The 17,079-nt window shown below is 41.6% G+C and overlaps 1 protein-coding gene across 16 annotated transcripts in view; it reads right to left on the reverse strand.

Moving 5' to 3' along the window:
- The window catches only part of SOX5 (SRY-box transcription factor 5), a 613,432-nt gene that overhangs the window by 14,137 nt on the left and 582,216 nt on the right, over nucleotides 1-17,079 (reverse strand). For all 16 annotated transcript variants that reach the window (XM_032105155.1, XM_032105160.1, XM_032105153.1 and 13 more), the window contains 2 exons: nucleotides 2,066-2,174; nucleotides 1,002-1,175 (listed from right to left, as the gene is read on the reverse strand). In XM_032105155.1, coding sequence (XP_031961046.1) covers nucleotides 1,002-1,175; nucleotides 2,066-2,174 — 283 coding nt within the window. The remainder of the gene's footprint in view (nucleotides 1-1,001; nucleotides 1,176-2,065; nucleotides 2,175-17,079) is intronic.

Here is a 17,079-nt window from a genome sequence, read left to right on the forward strand (position 1 = left end):
CACCCTGCTAACTTTTCATAATACCACTCTAATCAAGGTAAGCCTCAAACCTCTGACCAATCTAAACTCGGCATATTTATCAGCCCTGCAGCTGGTTAATGCTGCCATCATAATTGCACTACATCTCTTGAGTAGCCTGCAAAACCAGTGAGATCTGCAGCACAGGTAAACATGTTCCCTGCTCAGCCACTGGCCTGAGAGATGCTTAGGTCCTGTAGCTGTTTTTTTCAGTAAAAATGCAGTATCTCTAATTTGGTCACAAATGTATTACTTTTCTGCAGGAAAGTAATTCATTGGCCTCAGTGAGCCTCATTAGTAACCTACTGTATCAGCCAGCACATCACAGAGGAGTAACTTTGGACAGAACATGGTCCTGAGAATCTGATCAAGTAGGGAAAAGTTGGAAGACTTTGGCAGGAGATTCAGTAGATGATGTTCAGGACAAGTGTTGCTCAGGATGTGAAGAGCAGAGAATATGGCAATCAGAGGTTTTTTTTTAAAATTTCAGGATTCTTTTCAATATATGGAAGAATGAAGAACCACCCACTGTAGGAGAAGATCAGGTTCGAGACACAAGTCCATGGGACCTGCTGAGATACATCTGCAGGTCCTGAGGGAACTGACAGATGAACTGGTTAAGCCACTGTTCGTCCTCATGGAGAAGTTGTGGCAGTCCAGTGAAGTTACTGCTCTCTGAGAAAGGAGAAACGTAACCCCCATATTTAATAAGGAAAACTCGGGAACTATGAGCTACTCCGTCTCTCCTCTGTGCACAGCAAATCACCACCACAATCTCAAGAATTACAAAGACACAAGAACATTTCAGGCTGTGGTTAATGCATACTGCTGGGCAGCACATGGGAAGCTCTTATTACTGTTATCCTTGGTGCAGTGACTGAGGAGCAAGAGAGAAAGAAACAATTCTATTGTGTCAAGTGCTCAGCTCAACTCAGAATTTTTTCAAGCTTCACTCTGGAAGAGAAGTGCTCTATCATTCTTACCTAGTATCTTGCTGATGTTGGAGTTGTGCATGTCAGGGAAAGCTTGAAGGATCTTCCTCCGTTCATCCTTAGCCCACACCATGAACGCATTCATTGGGCGCTTGATGTGAGGCTCATTGCTGCCACGCCCTCGGGATTCCCGGTAAATCCGAGACTCTGAAACTCCTGCGCTTCCTAAAAAGCAAGAGGAAAACATTTCCAGCTTGTATTTCAGTATGCGGCTTCCTGTGCCATCAATAACTTAGGTCAGGTGCTGCACATTCAATGAGTCAGTGTTCACAATAGGTTAATGGTTAATATATTGTATATTGTCTAGTTTAGTTATTCTATTCATTCAGTACCACATAGTATAGACCTGATGAAGAGTTTTGATGTTTATTTTAAATACAAAGCATTAAACAGCTTTTCTAAGCCATCTTTTACTGCTTAATTACATAAATCAAATATATACTTATCAATGCAGGTTTACTTTTTATTTTCTTCCTTTCTTGCTTACAGAATGCTGGTCATATTATGTTACCAATCTTCTACCTTTTTCTGTGACAGAAAGGAGGTGATAGATGACAATACTGGGGATTTCTTCTTAAGCAATTCTGTAACCAGCGAATGAGTATTTACATACTTGCCTGTTTTTGTGCTTACATCTCCTTAACAATATATGCAATAGCAGAGAAACAAATAAACATTATGCTCACTTCATCAAGCCAATAAAGCTCCCATAGATGCAGAGCACACAGCACTTACGGAGGACCAGGTCTACACTTCATGGATTCCCTGTGTGATCACACTTACCCCACATATATTTGCTTCCATTAGTCCCTTTTATTATCAGAAATACATTTTTGGTCCCATCTTGAGACTTTCAGCGGACAGAGGGAAGGCTAAAAATCATCTCCAGACTTAAAACACCCCACAATCAATCACTTCTTCCTGCCTTGTTTCATAGCCACTTATTGCTAACAGATCGTACTCCTCATGGGTTTCCAAAGAACTTGGATTCTCCCTCAGATCCTGTTGATATGCACACACAAACCTGGAAATAAGGAAAAGCCATCTGTACTGACCGTCAGAATCTCCACTCATGTTGAAATCCATCATTGTGTGGCTGAACTTCCCATCTTCACTCTGTTTTACTGCCAGCTGCTGAGTCAGGGTCTCCAGTGTCGTTTTGTCCTATATGGGCAAGACGACAGGATTTGGATCAGGAAAATATTTAAATATTGTAACTTGATAGGAAAGCTAGATAACTATTCACAACAGTTTACTGAGCCATGTATTGAATAAATAATACTTTTTCTGGAAGAGATATGGTTACAGACTCTATCATAAAGTCCTTTCTAAAACTTGCTTATTAGCTAGTGATAAGCAAACTCCATAGTGTTGAAAAGATTGGCTTAGTTAGGCATGATAAAATTGGTTGCACATCTGAAGAATACTTCAACTCTCTACGTCCCTGAGACTGCAAAGCTGGCCTGGAAGTTTAGGTGATGCATGGTCTTTTGCAACGTATTTATTGTTTCACTCTATTTCTAGCCTGCAATCGAAGTGCAGAGACATGGATGGCTTTGCCCTGTTTCTATTTTAAAAGGCAGCAAATTTAGGAAGCAGCCCATAGGAAAAAAACCACCCTACAGTTCAAACTTATTCAGGCCCTGGGAAAGGTTCAGCCTGAATTAAGCATGATCTTCGGGCAGCAGTTTGTGTTCTTGTCCAGACTGTTTTGTCCAACCCTACTAACACCCCGTCCATGATTCATCTGGTCAGAACTAACTATGAACCCTGGATTGCAACAGGCTGGTGTGTGCTGCCAATTAATCTGTCAGGCTGCACTGGTGTCTAAAGACACTGCCAGAACGACATGCTAGGGCAATTAATTCCAATGTTCTCTTCACAACACCTCACTTCCCCCCAAACCGTTTGACTTTACAAACACAAAGGTGTTCCATTTTCCAACTGTTTTTGTTTTCCCAATGGCTTTTGCTCATCAGCATTCTATCTTCCAGACAATCATATGTTTAAAAATACACCTTTCAGGAAAGCAATAATAACATTTCAAAATCTCAGGCGCTGTGCCTTTTGCAAAGCTAAGAAAACGACATGATACAGCATGATAATGAAGTGGCTCCAGTCGAAAGAATTCTTTTGAGCTTCTTCCTGAAAGAAAAGATTTCTGTTTCCTTGCTCTATTCTGCTCCTGTTGACTGTAAAAGATCAATGAACTAAAAAAAACTTCCAGATTTCTCATGGCAACTGTTCCATGTAGCCTAATAATGTCACCAGGTTGCATTACAGAAGAAAACAGAAAAGAGAACAATGCGAATACAGAAATGCTTCCTGTAATGTGATGTCCCTGCATCTGCAATTCAAAGAATGGTTCAAATTCATGTAAGTCATTGCACAAAGATTTTCTCAAGGAGAGTTGAAAACAAGGCTAATCTGCTCAACTTTGTATGTTCACAGAGTTTAGGGAATATGAGGTTAACTTCCCTATTCCTCACATTCATTTTCACTAAAAACCCTTTCATACTTCTGGTGTTCTGTCTATACCCTGACACTTCACCACGGAAAGCATGTGAGATGAGTTTTCCTCTTGGTTTTTGCAGGAAAAGCTCATGCAACAGACTCAGCCTATCCCAAGCAAAAGGGTTTCCATAACACTACCAGGCACAGCAGATCCAGAAAGCTTGGAGAAGCTTCAAATAAGCACCTGAACTATTCAGGCATTTCGCTTTACCAAACTCTTTGATCCACCATTTATAACTCAGCTCTCATTTCCAAAGTAGCCTGTCAGAAGTCAAAAAGTCAGGAATAAGTTCACTTTGTATTTCTTCCAAATGGATTGCATGGATATATAATAGAAGTCAACAGTTTTTCCTTCAGAAAAAAAAAGAATCTATTTACTGTCAACTTCGCAGTGCTAGAGTTCAAAAATTTTTATGTCAGGAATCATTTTAAAACACTGCCACCAAGCTAGAATATGAAAGAACATTTTCTCTTGTTGGCTATATTATGGGGGAAGGGAGTTACTCTGTTGAAGACTTTTTTTGAAGCATGTGTAAACCTCTCAGAGAAACAGACCTGAGAGTGCAAAGGGCATGGGCTTAACAGCTTTTTCTTTAGGCAGTAAACGCAGCTCTTGGAGTTGGAGGCAGTTCCATTCCCAACCACACTCCATTGACATGATCTGACTGAGTCCTGAGGTCAGTGGATACTCCAAAATGCCACCTGCAAGGCACACTCCAGGTACGGCTCGTTCATCAGAGCCTGACTTAACCAGTCCATGTATGCTCTGCTGCAATCCACCTTGGACGGAGTTCTACATTTTGAGGTACAGCCATGCTGGATGAAGTGAGGGAGAAAAGGTGTCATGGAAGAGGGGCCGTGAAGGAATGTCAGATGAGCATGGAGCTCCCAGGCTGCTCCGTGCAGCCCTGCACATGGAGGTGGCTCTCTGGAGAACTGGAACATGATGAGCACTGAAACCACCCTTTTAACATGGTGACAAATTTACTCCTTGCTACTTAAATGTATAATTCAACCAGCAATGATAAAATGGGAGCTAAAAAGAAGTTCTGCATGACATTGCTCTGGAAACAGAGGATCAAAGCAGCCAGCTGTACTCTTCTGTTGTTAATGCTCAGAAATGTTTTAAATCTAAAAAGCACGAAGGCAATAGTAAGTCTAAGGCCTGCCCTTGCCTGAGCCTCTGCAACAGCACTTCTCCTATGAGGAAAGGCTATGAGAGTTGGGATTGTTCAGCCTGGAAAAGAGAAGGTTTTATGGTGATCTAATTGTGGCCTTTCAGTACCTGAAGGAAGCCAACAACAAAGATGGAGAGAGACTATTTACAAGGGCCTGGAGTGACAGGACAAGGGGCAATAGCTTCACACTGAAAGGCAGTAGGTTTAGATTAGATGTTAGGGACAAATTCTCTGATGTGAGGGTGGTGAGGCTCTGGGTCTGGCTCCCCAGAGAAGTTATGGATGTCCCATTCCTGGAAGTGTTCGGCCAGGCTGGATGGGGCTCTCAGCAACCTGGTCTAGTGGAAGAGGTCCCTGCCTGTGGCAGGGGGTTTAGAGGCAGATGATCTTCCTTCCAACTCAAGCCATTAAAAAAAAAAAACAAACCAGACCACCCAACTGCCCCCCTCAAAAACCCAAACAAAACAGTATTAGGAGAGCAGAAAGAGATCAGCAACACCTTGGCAAGATGCAAAAGTCTGACTGTAGGTCAGCAGCATTATGATTTCCTGTCCTACGCCCTTCCCATTAAACACACAGCACCCGATTTTCCCCAATCCTGACATAGAGAAACACTTTTACAATCACTAAATATTTGAAAGGGACTAAGCAGCATTCCCATGTTGTTTTGCTTAAAAGCATTCAGTTGATGACTTACTGCTTTTCGTTTGATGGAAGCACCTACTTACCTTTTCTACAGTCTTTCAGTTTATGGGCACTTATTTATGGAACCTCCAAAGAAACAAAGGAGAATTTCTTTTCTTCTCTGACCCCAATAAACTGGCAACCTGCTGATATTGCTATTCCAGCCTCCTCTCAGAGAATCATAGAATGGTTTGGGTTGGAAGGGACCTTAGAGATCAACCAGTTCCACCACACTCCGCGCCACCCCCCCCCCGCCCCCCGCAACCCACAACAGACAGGGACATCTACATAATAACTTCAGACAAGAAGTCCACAATGATTTGAAGTTTATACAAAATCAGGATCTATTAATCATCATTATCATAATTCAAAAACAAATTACACATTCCCAAAACTGCCACCACTCTGCTGTGTTGGATTAGCTGTGTAAACAGTAGCAAGATGAGGCCCCACCCAGTGATAACAGGTGGGTTATAAGTATGTTGGGTCCAGCAGAACATACCTTTGTTTCAGGTATGAAATGCTATTCATCCTATGAAAAATGCCAGGTGGCATCTACTGCAGCCTAGAACTACTATTGCTAGGAACGACAGGCAAGGTTTGTCCAAACCAAGGAAAGAGGTGTAACGAATTGCTTGTGAGACCTGCTAAAAATCAGACAGCACAAAGCAGCAAAAATAAAACAGCAAGGAGCACTTCTGCCCTTCCAGGAGAAGAAACACAGCCATCTCTTACTAAACATGAAGTGATCCCAAATCTCTGAATTTTATATCACACCTCAGAAGGCTGAAAGACATTTTAAAAATATCTTATTTCTTTATGAAGGGCTTCCTAATCATCATTCTATTGGAGCGTAGGAGAGACTCTCCACAGGGGCAGCAAGAGCTCTGTTGACTGGATCATTTAAAATTCCAATGAACAGACCAGAGGAGATAATACTGTAGAGAGCATTCAATCCCACAATAGCCCAATTGTTCAAAGTATAACCAGAGAGGTTTCATCAACAGCCACAATGTGATGAAAGTTTCTAAAACTTTATTAATCAAAGAAATTAACCTGCCAAAGAAGACTGATTTGTACCACAACTCCTAGAAATGCTCTAATTATATTTAAAAGAACAAAAACACATACACACATGGAATGTGTCATGTAAAAAAAAAATATAAAAAATGACTAAGCACCACAAGTCAGACTCAGTTTTGTGGTCAGCTGCAAAAGTTAGTTGGCTCTCTGTCATGGATAGCTGTCATAGTTTAACAAAACATTGATCTAAAAATGACAAGAACTTGGTTGCAGTCTCTTTCATAGAAGAAACATAAAACAAGAAGAGTCAAAACATATGTAGAACAGCCTGATCCTGTTTGCCAGAACTCCTCCCACTACTACATAAAAGTGAAGCAAAACCTTGGAAGGTTTGAGAAATAAAAACATCCTGATAGATTTGCCTACTGTCCTCCGCCCTCACTGCTCCCATTTTGTACTGGTTCGTAGTACCAGCGTTCAGGGTGAACCTGAGACCATTTACACACCTCCATTCCTGAAGGACTCTCCAGTCCTTCCAGTATACTGTGAATGCTGGGCATATGGCAGTGGATCCCTCCTCCCCCTCATTGAGACATCCTTTTGGCTGGGGTATTTGGCAAACTCTGCCGGCACTCTGAACTCAGTTAGAGTCGCATTTTGGCAAGAGCTGTTTTTCCGATTGCATAATTCAAGGTTAAGCACTTTTACTGAAGCAGTCCACTCTCCGCTTTGCTGCTCCCCTCAACCCTACCCCCATTTTTCCTGACAGGAATATTTCTCTTCTCAGTTTTGATGCCTGCAGAGAAACAGCCAGTGTAGGATTCCAGAGGAGAAGTGTTCAGGAACATCACTTCACATTTCTGCTTTTCATATCCCAACGGAACTGGGATATGAACAAACAAAAAAAAGCTAGAGAGAGCCGAACACAGTTACCTATGGACTACAAGGAGGAACTTGCTGATCATTTCTTGCACCTAAGAATTCCATACACACTGAATGACACAGCCTGCTACCTTTGCTCAGTGTCGAAACATTAAAAAGAAACAGACGGTTGCCTGCTATTGTCCTTTTGCGTGTCTCATTTCTTCCCTTCCCCTCCAACTACAGTTTGTCCAGCTATTTCCCATATCTAAATGCTAAGGATAGTATTTTCAAATAGATTTGAGTTTTGAGGAGGTAGTTTTTATCTTAGATTGCTGAGCAGGACCAGTGACAGCATCTGATGTGGTTTGTGGTGCTGAGGCGCATCTCCTTCCCCAGCAAGAGCCTGTAAATATCAGCCCTTTCAATGCATACCTTGGTCGACATACACCAAATCTTAACGTTTTGGGCAGATTAGTTGCTATGATCGCACAAAATGTAAGTTCAGTTTATGACAGAAAAACATATTTAATTATCAGACATGCTGGTGGCACCAGGTGCTATCCATTCAACCCTGTGGTATTTTCCTTAGCTCTCCAAGAAGGTCTTACACTCCATCTAAACGAGTGAAGACTTTGCAAAAGTAATCTTTCTGTGCAATCCCTCTGCCTCTTGTAAAAATAAACATCAGAATAGCCTGAGTTCTAAAACCCTCATCCACAGTCTTACCAAGTGTGGAAAAAATGAGGTAGGCAGGCATTATGGATGACAGAAAGTTGGAAGAACTTAGGGGAACAACTGGCAATAGTGAGAGCTGTGCCCAGAGGTTTGCACATGATGAATTATTTGCATTCCAGACTCTGCTCCTGCATATTAATGCCATGGTACTTCAAAACAGCTACTGTGCACGCTGTCTATGCCCCAGTCCAAATCTTGTTATGGCCCAGATCTTGTTACACTTCTAACTGCTGTAAGAGAACTTCCAGCTGTTTTCAGAGGGATCTTTGATTTAGATTTGGGTTTTTCTGTGTCACCTTGCCCAAGTGTTCTTCACTCATCAGTGAATTACCCACAACATTTCACAAAGAAAGGCAGGATTATTAATTCTGTTTACCAGAAGGGAAACTGAGTCACACATTATGGGACTTGCCAAAGGTTCCTAAGAAAGACTGCTAAACATTTTAGTAACTAAAACTAGCACCCCCAGATCTTGCCAAAAAATTACCATCTCAAGCTTGTAATTTCTTTATGAGTGTGGAATTGTGACTCTTGCTGATGGCACATGGTACCAAGGAAAGCAAAATAAAAATAAAGCAGTTATAGATCCACCATTGCAATGGACCTTGCTTCAGTAATGCTTGCAGGGCTGTAAAACTCGTAAAAAGCACATGCATAAATGATAAAATAGAGCGAGACTTTCAAATGTTGACTTGGTAATTGTTAAACCCCTTCTGGCTGCACAATTTTATAGTCTTCTACTGTACTAATGAAAAGGCAAGAAACAACAAAGAAGGGTTTTAGCCTTCCAATTACATAAACTTTGTGGACCACCAAAGAAGATGAAAGATTATTTATAATGTCACAGCAAGTTATCATTTGGGAGATTTTTTTGTTGTTGTTGCATCAAAGTTGAGTATGAAGAAACAATGTATTTACCACCCCCTCAGCTCTTTCAATCTTGCTTATCCAAGATCTCTATTTTTCATGGAATAATCCACCCACAGAATCTAAAAGCAGCATTAGAAGCAAGAAAATAAAAGAACATTCTTTATTTGTGGCTCTTCCTGATTTTATGGTACTTTTTTCAAAATTATGCAGTCTAAGTTGGGGCTACATCACTTGGTAGAGGAACCATATCTTTTGGTTTACAATACATATTAAAATCCATATTGCTTTAATACTGCCTAGAAATCATTGCATCTGATTTGTAATCTGCATGAAGTGTTATACAGACTCAGTAGAAAAGTTCCTTATGAGGTGTTACAGGGAAAAGATCAGAGTGACAAAGAACACCTAGACATTTAATTACTCTTCTCTCAGGAACAGACACCAATTCACAGAAAGAATTTACTGAAACTTATACAGTCATTTTCTTTGTTGTGCATTGTAGACACAGGGCTTTGGTTTCTAAGGGTTCTCAAGTCAGTACCTTTAAAAGCACTGAAGGCATGACAGAGTCCACTGAAATTAAAAGAGGAAAATCCTCAATAACTTGGCAAGGGTCAGGCCCCTAAGGTTTGGGGTTTTTTTTAAAATTCTGTATTTGAGAAAGAATTACTTCCTTCATAAAATGTATTATTTGGCTTGGAAACAAACTGATGGGAAGTAGCAATTCTAGAGGACACTGAAGTCCTGCTTTTCTTTGGTTATGATCTCTGAAAGATAGTGCTAGTCAGGGCTTTTACATGAAAATGCATATAGGACTGGCCCAGCCCATTATTTTGAAGAAGGAATAAAAAGGAAAAGGAAATCAAAGCAGAATGATGAGATGCTGTTTCCTTCTTAGGAAAATTGTTACAGCACGGGCATAGTTGACCTCAACCAGATCCAGCTGTAATCTGCTGACTGCAAATAGGTTAAGAGTTCCATGACCCAGTTTCTCATCCAGACTGCTTCCTGGGCTGACACAGCCTGTAACTCTCTGTGAATTGTTCAGTTGCTGCACCTTAATTTCCTGAACTCCACAGGATGGAGATAGTGATGCTTTCCCACCATTGTGAGGAGTTTTAAGGTCTCTGGATGAAATGTGCTATGTAAATTTTAATCAGGGACTTCAGCGAGTCAGAAAGCTGGTACAGCTGAACAGTGTGGAAAGAAAATGCTAACTGCAGGAGAGAGGTGGCACACCAAAAATGAACGAGAGGAAAATCACAACCCACGCAGGATTTCCTGGGAAGGAGGGTCTGCATGCATGCAAATAGAAAGCAAGAACACAGTTTCTGCTTTCCTGGCAATTGTTTAATAAACAATGGGTGACTCAACTGCATAACAGCAATATAGCCATTACAGACTATTTTTTTTTCCATTTTTCCCTAGAAGGTATTCAAATTATGAAGGGTGATGTACCTTTGCTTACACCTCTTCCAGCCCTGCAGAACAGGTCAGGCTGATCTCTCAGGAGCTCAAATGGACACAGTTCACAGAAGAACCAGGCCCAGCTTCTATTACACTGAAGAGAGGTACTGCACTGATGCTGGAGTCCATCAATGTGCTGAAAGCCCCAGTGATTTGAGACATGTGATTATGTAAAAATAATAAAAAAATCTCAGGAAGTAATAAGCTCTCATGGCTGTGGGGCACAGGTTAGAACTTAAACCCAAGGACTCAAAAAGCTCAAAAGTCATAACGAGAACTCCCCATCACTTGTATGTTATTTTTTAAGGAGGAAGTTGATCCATCTTTATTGGGTTTCATAAAACTTCCACTACAGTATAAACAGCTGCAGTCCTCCCTGGTCCATACTAGGCTGTGAATGTTTCCAATCTCCGCCCTTTGGAATGAACCAAGTCTTAATTTCCATTTGGACTTCAGCAGCTACAAGGGTCTAGGGTTCTTCCCTTACCTCTCTGCCTGCTGTTCTCCCTAACTTCAACTGGAGTTTCACACACACACATCTGTGGGCAGAATCTGTCCCTCCCTCCATAGGCTTCATTTTTTATTAGCTAACCCTGCCCATGCAACCCTGCCATCACAAGGCACTAAAAACACACATAAACATCCATACTTAATCTTGTCTTTGAAAAATGGATCTGGGCATTTAATAAATGATGGTCAACCAGGAGAAGGAAAAAAAAATAGTGGTGTTTTAAAATAAAGAGCTAAAATCCTTGGAGGAATAAAAAAAGTCCTCACTGCAGAATCTCTCCCTCTCGTGCGTAGGCACTTGCTAACTGGGAGTAGTGGCACTGTGACAAAAGCAGCAAAACCAAAGGCAGGCTTTACTAAAGGAAAAGGGGGGAGGGGAGTTCTTCCACTGGCCATCTGTGAAAACAAGGCATGTGGCCATTAAATGCAGAGGCTGTAAATATAAATATACACAAGCTCCACAAAGCAAATGGCAAAAAAAATGAAAGGGGGGACAGGAGGGGGGGAACAGATAATAAATGGATAAACTTTCAGCTGAAGTAAATCAAAATGTTTATTCTTAGTGCTGGGCAAAACCAATTTTGATCTTTGCAGTGTGCAAGCATGATCTGTGTTTTTTTAAATTAAATTTGTGAAAAGTTTCAGGAGAAATTGCAGTGGGTACAGCAGCCCTGTTGAACAGGACTCCTTGACCACAAATGATCCCGTTGAGGCTGCTGACTGGGCTTACTGGAAGTCTGACATCTGGGTGATGGATGGGTGATGACATAATACCTGCTTCACTTGTCACACATTTGAAAACTTTGTGCTCTGTGCTGATAGCATGGACAAAGAGGACTGCAGCCCCCATACAAGAATTTCTGCTGGCAAAGAACCTCAGTGAAACAAACTTGGAAAGAGAGTAGGGAGAGGCAAAATAAGACGGGGATATACAGTTGTTAGGGTAACATTAAGTCTTGTGCTGTGGGACTCTTAACAGTCTGCAAGACACAACCTGGTCCCCACATTGCACAACCATTAGTCCAAACGGATCTCTGCTCACACTGCGAGAACAAAAACATTACACTGATCAGCTTTTCTAAGGTTTTACAGGCCAGTGAGGAATAGAGTGGGATACAGGACATATCTATTAGGTCTGCTGAACTTGCAGGGAGAAGTGTGAACGTGTGTAATAGCTATGGGTGACACAGCCTCTGCTAGTCCTTGAGAATGCTGAAGTGTTTTTCCAGTAAAATACTACAGAGATTATGAAAATGGGCAGGTTTCAACTCTTGCAGAGTGATTTGGTTTATGATGTTAGTACTGTGCCTCTTGACTAATTGTCAGTGGGTTTCTCCTGTTTGGGAAGCCTGGCTTGCACCAGGTCCCAGTTTCAGTCACTACAACTTACTCAATCTAGTCTGACTCACAGTCTTTCAGTGTCTGCAGCAAGCACAGCATTAGTCTGTTTTACCAACCCTTCTCTTTTCTTCTCCTGCCTGCCCTTCTGTCCTGCAATTTTCTCTTGACTTTCTGGTTCAAATCTAACCATTAGGAGAAGGAAGAAAAAGCTATTGAAGCAAAAATCTCTACTACAAGAAAAATTTAAATGCCATGTGTTAAACTAACTACTCCTTATGTGTTTAGTAAACTGAGTTCCAGTGTTTTATTTCATAAAGGCAGCAGGATCTGCAGGTTTGAGATTCTTAATATTTCCCTCCTTCCCAAAGGGAGAGCAGGGACAAAATTCATTTCAGCTCAGTGGATCACCGTGGTTTCTAAAGAGTTAACTTTGCTCTCCTCATCCATCAGGCAGCTATGGAGGCATCAGGAAGGAATGATAGATGTAAAATTATTACAGGGCTGCCACCCGACATACTTTCTGCCATTTGTAACTAACGCTGGAACTGACACACTTTTTTCATTATTAAACATCCACATTAAGTCAACATTGGTCACTGTCATTTCATGTTTGGCACTTTCTTAAGGGGAAGAGGGAGAGGTGGGGGTGGGAGTGCAGAGGATGGTGGGAGGAGGGGTGAGTGGGAATGGGAGGAAAGACATCCTGAACCCAGTGTTCCATAAGCATGAGTAATAGGCTCCTGCTTACAATGCTGGAATAAATATTGTTACAAATAGCTCTTTAGTCACAGCCCAGTAGACAAGTACATGTCAGAGCCTTTTAAAAGGACACACTCCAAGCAATAAGAGGGAGAACTTGTACCACAGGTTAAGACACACCCCCAGCACAGGGGGTGTATTTGAATGTACTCAGCTTGGAGTGTGACTCCATCCCTACACATCAGAAAGCCTCTGGTGGCTGTGTGTCCTTACACAGCTGTCCCAGCGCCTGCCAGCATTCAGAAACCAATTTGTGCCAGTGCACACTGACACGTGTTCAAACTGAGGGCTTGTATGCCCTCTTCCTCCTTTGTCACAGAGTACATCCCTGAGAGTCTGGCTGCAGTCGGGGAATTACTGGCTAGTGTTGTGCATGTTTGTGCTGTGTATCCCTGAAGGAGTGCACTGTAGGCTGGGATGCGTGCACACACATGCTGGCTCTTTGTGTTTGTGTACATCTCCCTTGCAGTTTTGGGGCTGGACAGAGAGGCCAGAGTTCCCTGGCTGATGCTGCCTGTTGTGATGCTGCCTGCTTGCCCCAGCTGACAACCTGAGCTCTGAGCTATGTGTATAACAGGTAAGATTGTTTATGTATAGTATGTATCAAGCTATAATTAACTGTAGATGACAATTACAAATAAAACCATGCTCTTGGGTTTCCAAGAAACCAGAAAAACATATACACGCTCTTGTCATTTATACAGGGAAATGTTTCCAAGAAAAGTAATGTAAAAATATGTTTTACTGCATTTGCAATTAAAATAGGTTTTAGTAAAATCCATGTTCATCGTGATGCTCATAGTTTTTACAGTAATCCTCTGAAAATCAAATCCGTCAAGATGGTCCAAGTTGGATGCCCAAAAAGTGACTCACCCAAATAATCTTAGCCATTTTTAAAAATCTTTTCTTATGTATGACTCCTTTTATACAGTTTCGCTCTAATTCCACAAAGTTCCTGTCTAACTACTGCCTTAGCTGGCATGTCTGGCTGTCCACAGGGATCAACACATCTGAGAACATGAGCAAGATAACAGGACACATATGAAGAGCCCGAAGAGCTTTAACAGAGACTCCCAAAGATGGTTTCCAGCCCCAAGGCTGCCCAGCTACCCCTGGCAGATGAACCCCCACCAGGAGTCTCACATATATATTGGGAATGGCACAGAGTCCACCTCCACTGAAAGGCTGCAGAAGCAATTCATGCAGCAAAAAGCTCAACAGGTCTCAGAGAATCATAGGTCTCCAAAAGTACACTACCCACTGCAGCAAAGAAGGGAGAAAAATTTGGGACAGCCCCAAACAGATGTTTGTTACCTATAAATGAGGTTACTCTACAGGAAGGAGAGTCTTTCCTCTGTACATCAGCACAGACATAATGTGCATTTCTAAGTACTAATATGCCCAGGGACACATAGATATATATTAGGATAACCCTCTCTTAATTCCACCTCTCATCTCCAATTCTCTGGCCAGGAAGCAAAAGTCACAGACAGGATGTCTCGAAAGTTTAGGGCTGCCACTAAGTCCCATGGTGGGACCTTGAGCTTCTGAAAGGGAAACTCTGTAATAAAACTGTAGCACTATTTCTTGCTATCCACTCTCCCAACTATCTAATTCTCTGCCTTTGAAAACAGAGAAAACCAGAACAAAGTTTAATTAAAAATGGCAATACTTGCTTTCCTCTCAAATCTTGCTGTTAGGAAAAAAACTTTAAAGTCCTAGACCAAAAAGACACTTTAGAGAAGTTGGATTGTTTGCCTGGACGTGAACTTCACATACTAAAATAAATCACAGAATCGCAGAATCAATTAGGTTGGAAAACACTTCTGAGATCATTGAGTCCAAATCAGTGAGCCCCAATAAAATTTTGGCATTAATTGTATCAAAAACACCAAAGCCTACAGTTGCTTTAGAAAAATTTTCAATTGAGCAAACCATTTTTTTTCCCTGCTACCTTGTAAAAGAACTCCTGTCTGCCCTCCACGAGCCCACCAGGAGGTACGAATTAGAGAGGAAAATAAACTTCAGCTGAGGTTAAGGGTGCGAAGTGAAAACAGAAGGAATAAGGAGAATCCCAAGAATAGGAAAGTAACAGAATAAAGTGAATGCAGATGGTTCCACTCCTGTTACTTAATCAAAAGGCTGTGCAGAGTCACTAGAGCCAGCATAAAGTCATGTGTTAGAACAACAGCTGATCTGTATTAAAGAAGATTAACTCGCAATGCCATGGTGGAGGGCCTGGGATTATTTTATGTGCTTCCATTGCCGAACAAGCCGTCAGCACAATTACTGCCCTCCGATGTGAATGACTGATCTGTAACCACAGCTAAACAGCATGCTGCTTAGGGGCCTGGGTGCTTCATGAAGATGAATTTCCATACCATCAAAGTGCTTTTAATGGGCTTCCTGATCCAACCACAAGGCCTGCTTTGCAAGTATATAGAACTCAGGATGAAGGCTTCCTGTCCAAAAGGATTTGGTCGGTTGTCACTTGACAATTCCCAGCCAGCACAAGGGAGGAGAGGGGGGAGATAGGTAGAGTTCTCTCTGCTTTGGAGGATTAAAAAAAAAAAAAAAAAAAAAAAAAAGGAAAAAGGGAAAAAAAAAAGGGTACAGATGCTTTCTGAATTCAACCAACTGCTGTATCCACAGCTGAATTCAATGCGCTTAACAAATAACGGCAATTTAGCTATGCTTGCGAGGAATAGCTTGAGTCACTTTGCATTAGCATCTGGCTGAGTGTTAAAGTCATTTCTACATGGGGAGCAGAGAAAAGGAATTTCTGCTCCGAGCATCCTTTCAAGAATGCTTAAATATTTGAATATAAATTCCTTTGTGCTTGTGATCACTTCTTATATCTGACACTCTGCTTTTCCCTTTTCCCTTCTGGTGCTCTTCTCTGTGAAATGCCATAAACATGCTCTATCCCTTTCTTTCTCTCTCCCCATAGCAGCACCTCTTTCTTCTGAGACAGAGTGTATGTACTGCCAGATACCTATTACACTGACCTCTTTTCTCCTTCCCCTTCCTCTCCAGAAAGTGCATGAAATTGGAGTAATTTCTACACCACTGACACCCAGGATAGGCTGATGAAAAAAGTACAGCGGTGAGAGACTCACGTGTACATTTAACATTCATTACACAGGCTGCTGGCTTCTCACAGCTTATTGATCAAAATCCATCTAAAACCAGGGAAAATGGAAAGCTATCCAAATTAGCAATCTGCTCATTCTGGACGATACTGTTTGACTCACAAGCTTCTTAGGATGACTGGATTTCAAGTTCCTGCTAAACAGCTGATCATTTTTATTCAATCTATTTACCTGCCTGTCTCAGTGAACTGCACAAGACCTTACAGTGGAAGTGGTTTCAATAAAATGCAGTTGACACCAAATGTGACAACGGGGATCCTTGTACTGCACAATGACGGCTGTATCACCTCAGAAAATATTGCAGGGAAGGAGAGGAACAGAGGAGAAAGTCCTGCTAAGCACACGATGTTGAGACGCACACTAGAGTTGGGATGCGTATCTTAGGTGGCAGCATTATAAGGGCAACTCAGTATAAATGTGGCAGCAAGCACTGGCAGTTCTATTTATCCTCCATAAGCCAGGGTAGCACACAGAAGGACATCGGGCACTTACAGAGAAAAGCAGCAAATCACGACCTCACTGACACACATGACAGTTAGAGCCCATACAAATTTTACTAGAGAATATCCACTTTGTTGGTATTTTGTTATAGCACAGCTTTACAGGCCAGTACAAAAGCAGAAGGTGGTAAGGCCCATACATTCTGCTGCCTCTAAGCTTCACTGCAAATATTTGGTGCAGTTTGTGTTGTCAATTCTCTGCTTTTTCAATTTTGTTAAGTCATCTAACATGACATGACAGTGCTACATTGCAATGGTCACAAAATATCATATATGACAACCTCACAAGGCTAAATACCCAGAAGCTGAGCCTGAGTATCAGCAAAGCTTATGTTCCTAAAGAAGCTTGAGTATTTTCAAATCCAGCTCATCTCACAAACACATGTAAGCATTTCCATAAAGCAAGATTTCCACTTAGACTCAGAGATTTCCAAGATCACCTTCTCTTAATACATGTTGACAGGCTGGAACA

The sequence above is a fragment of the Corvus moneduloides genome, chromosome 4 (genome assembly GCF_009650955.1).
Source record: "Corvus moneduloides isolate bCorMon1 chromosome 4, bCorMon1.pri, whole genome shotgun sequence".
Classification (NCBI taxonomy): Eukaryota; Metazoa; Chordata; class Aves; order Passeriformes; family Corvidae; genus Corvus; species Corvus moneduloides.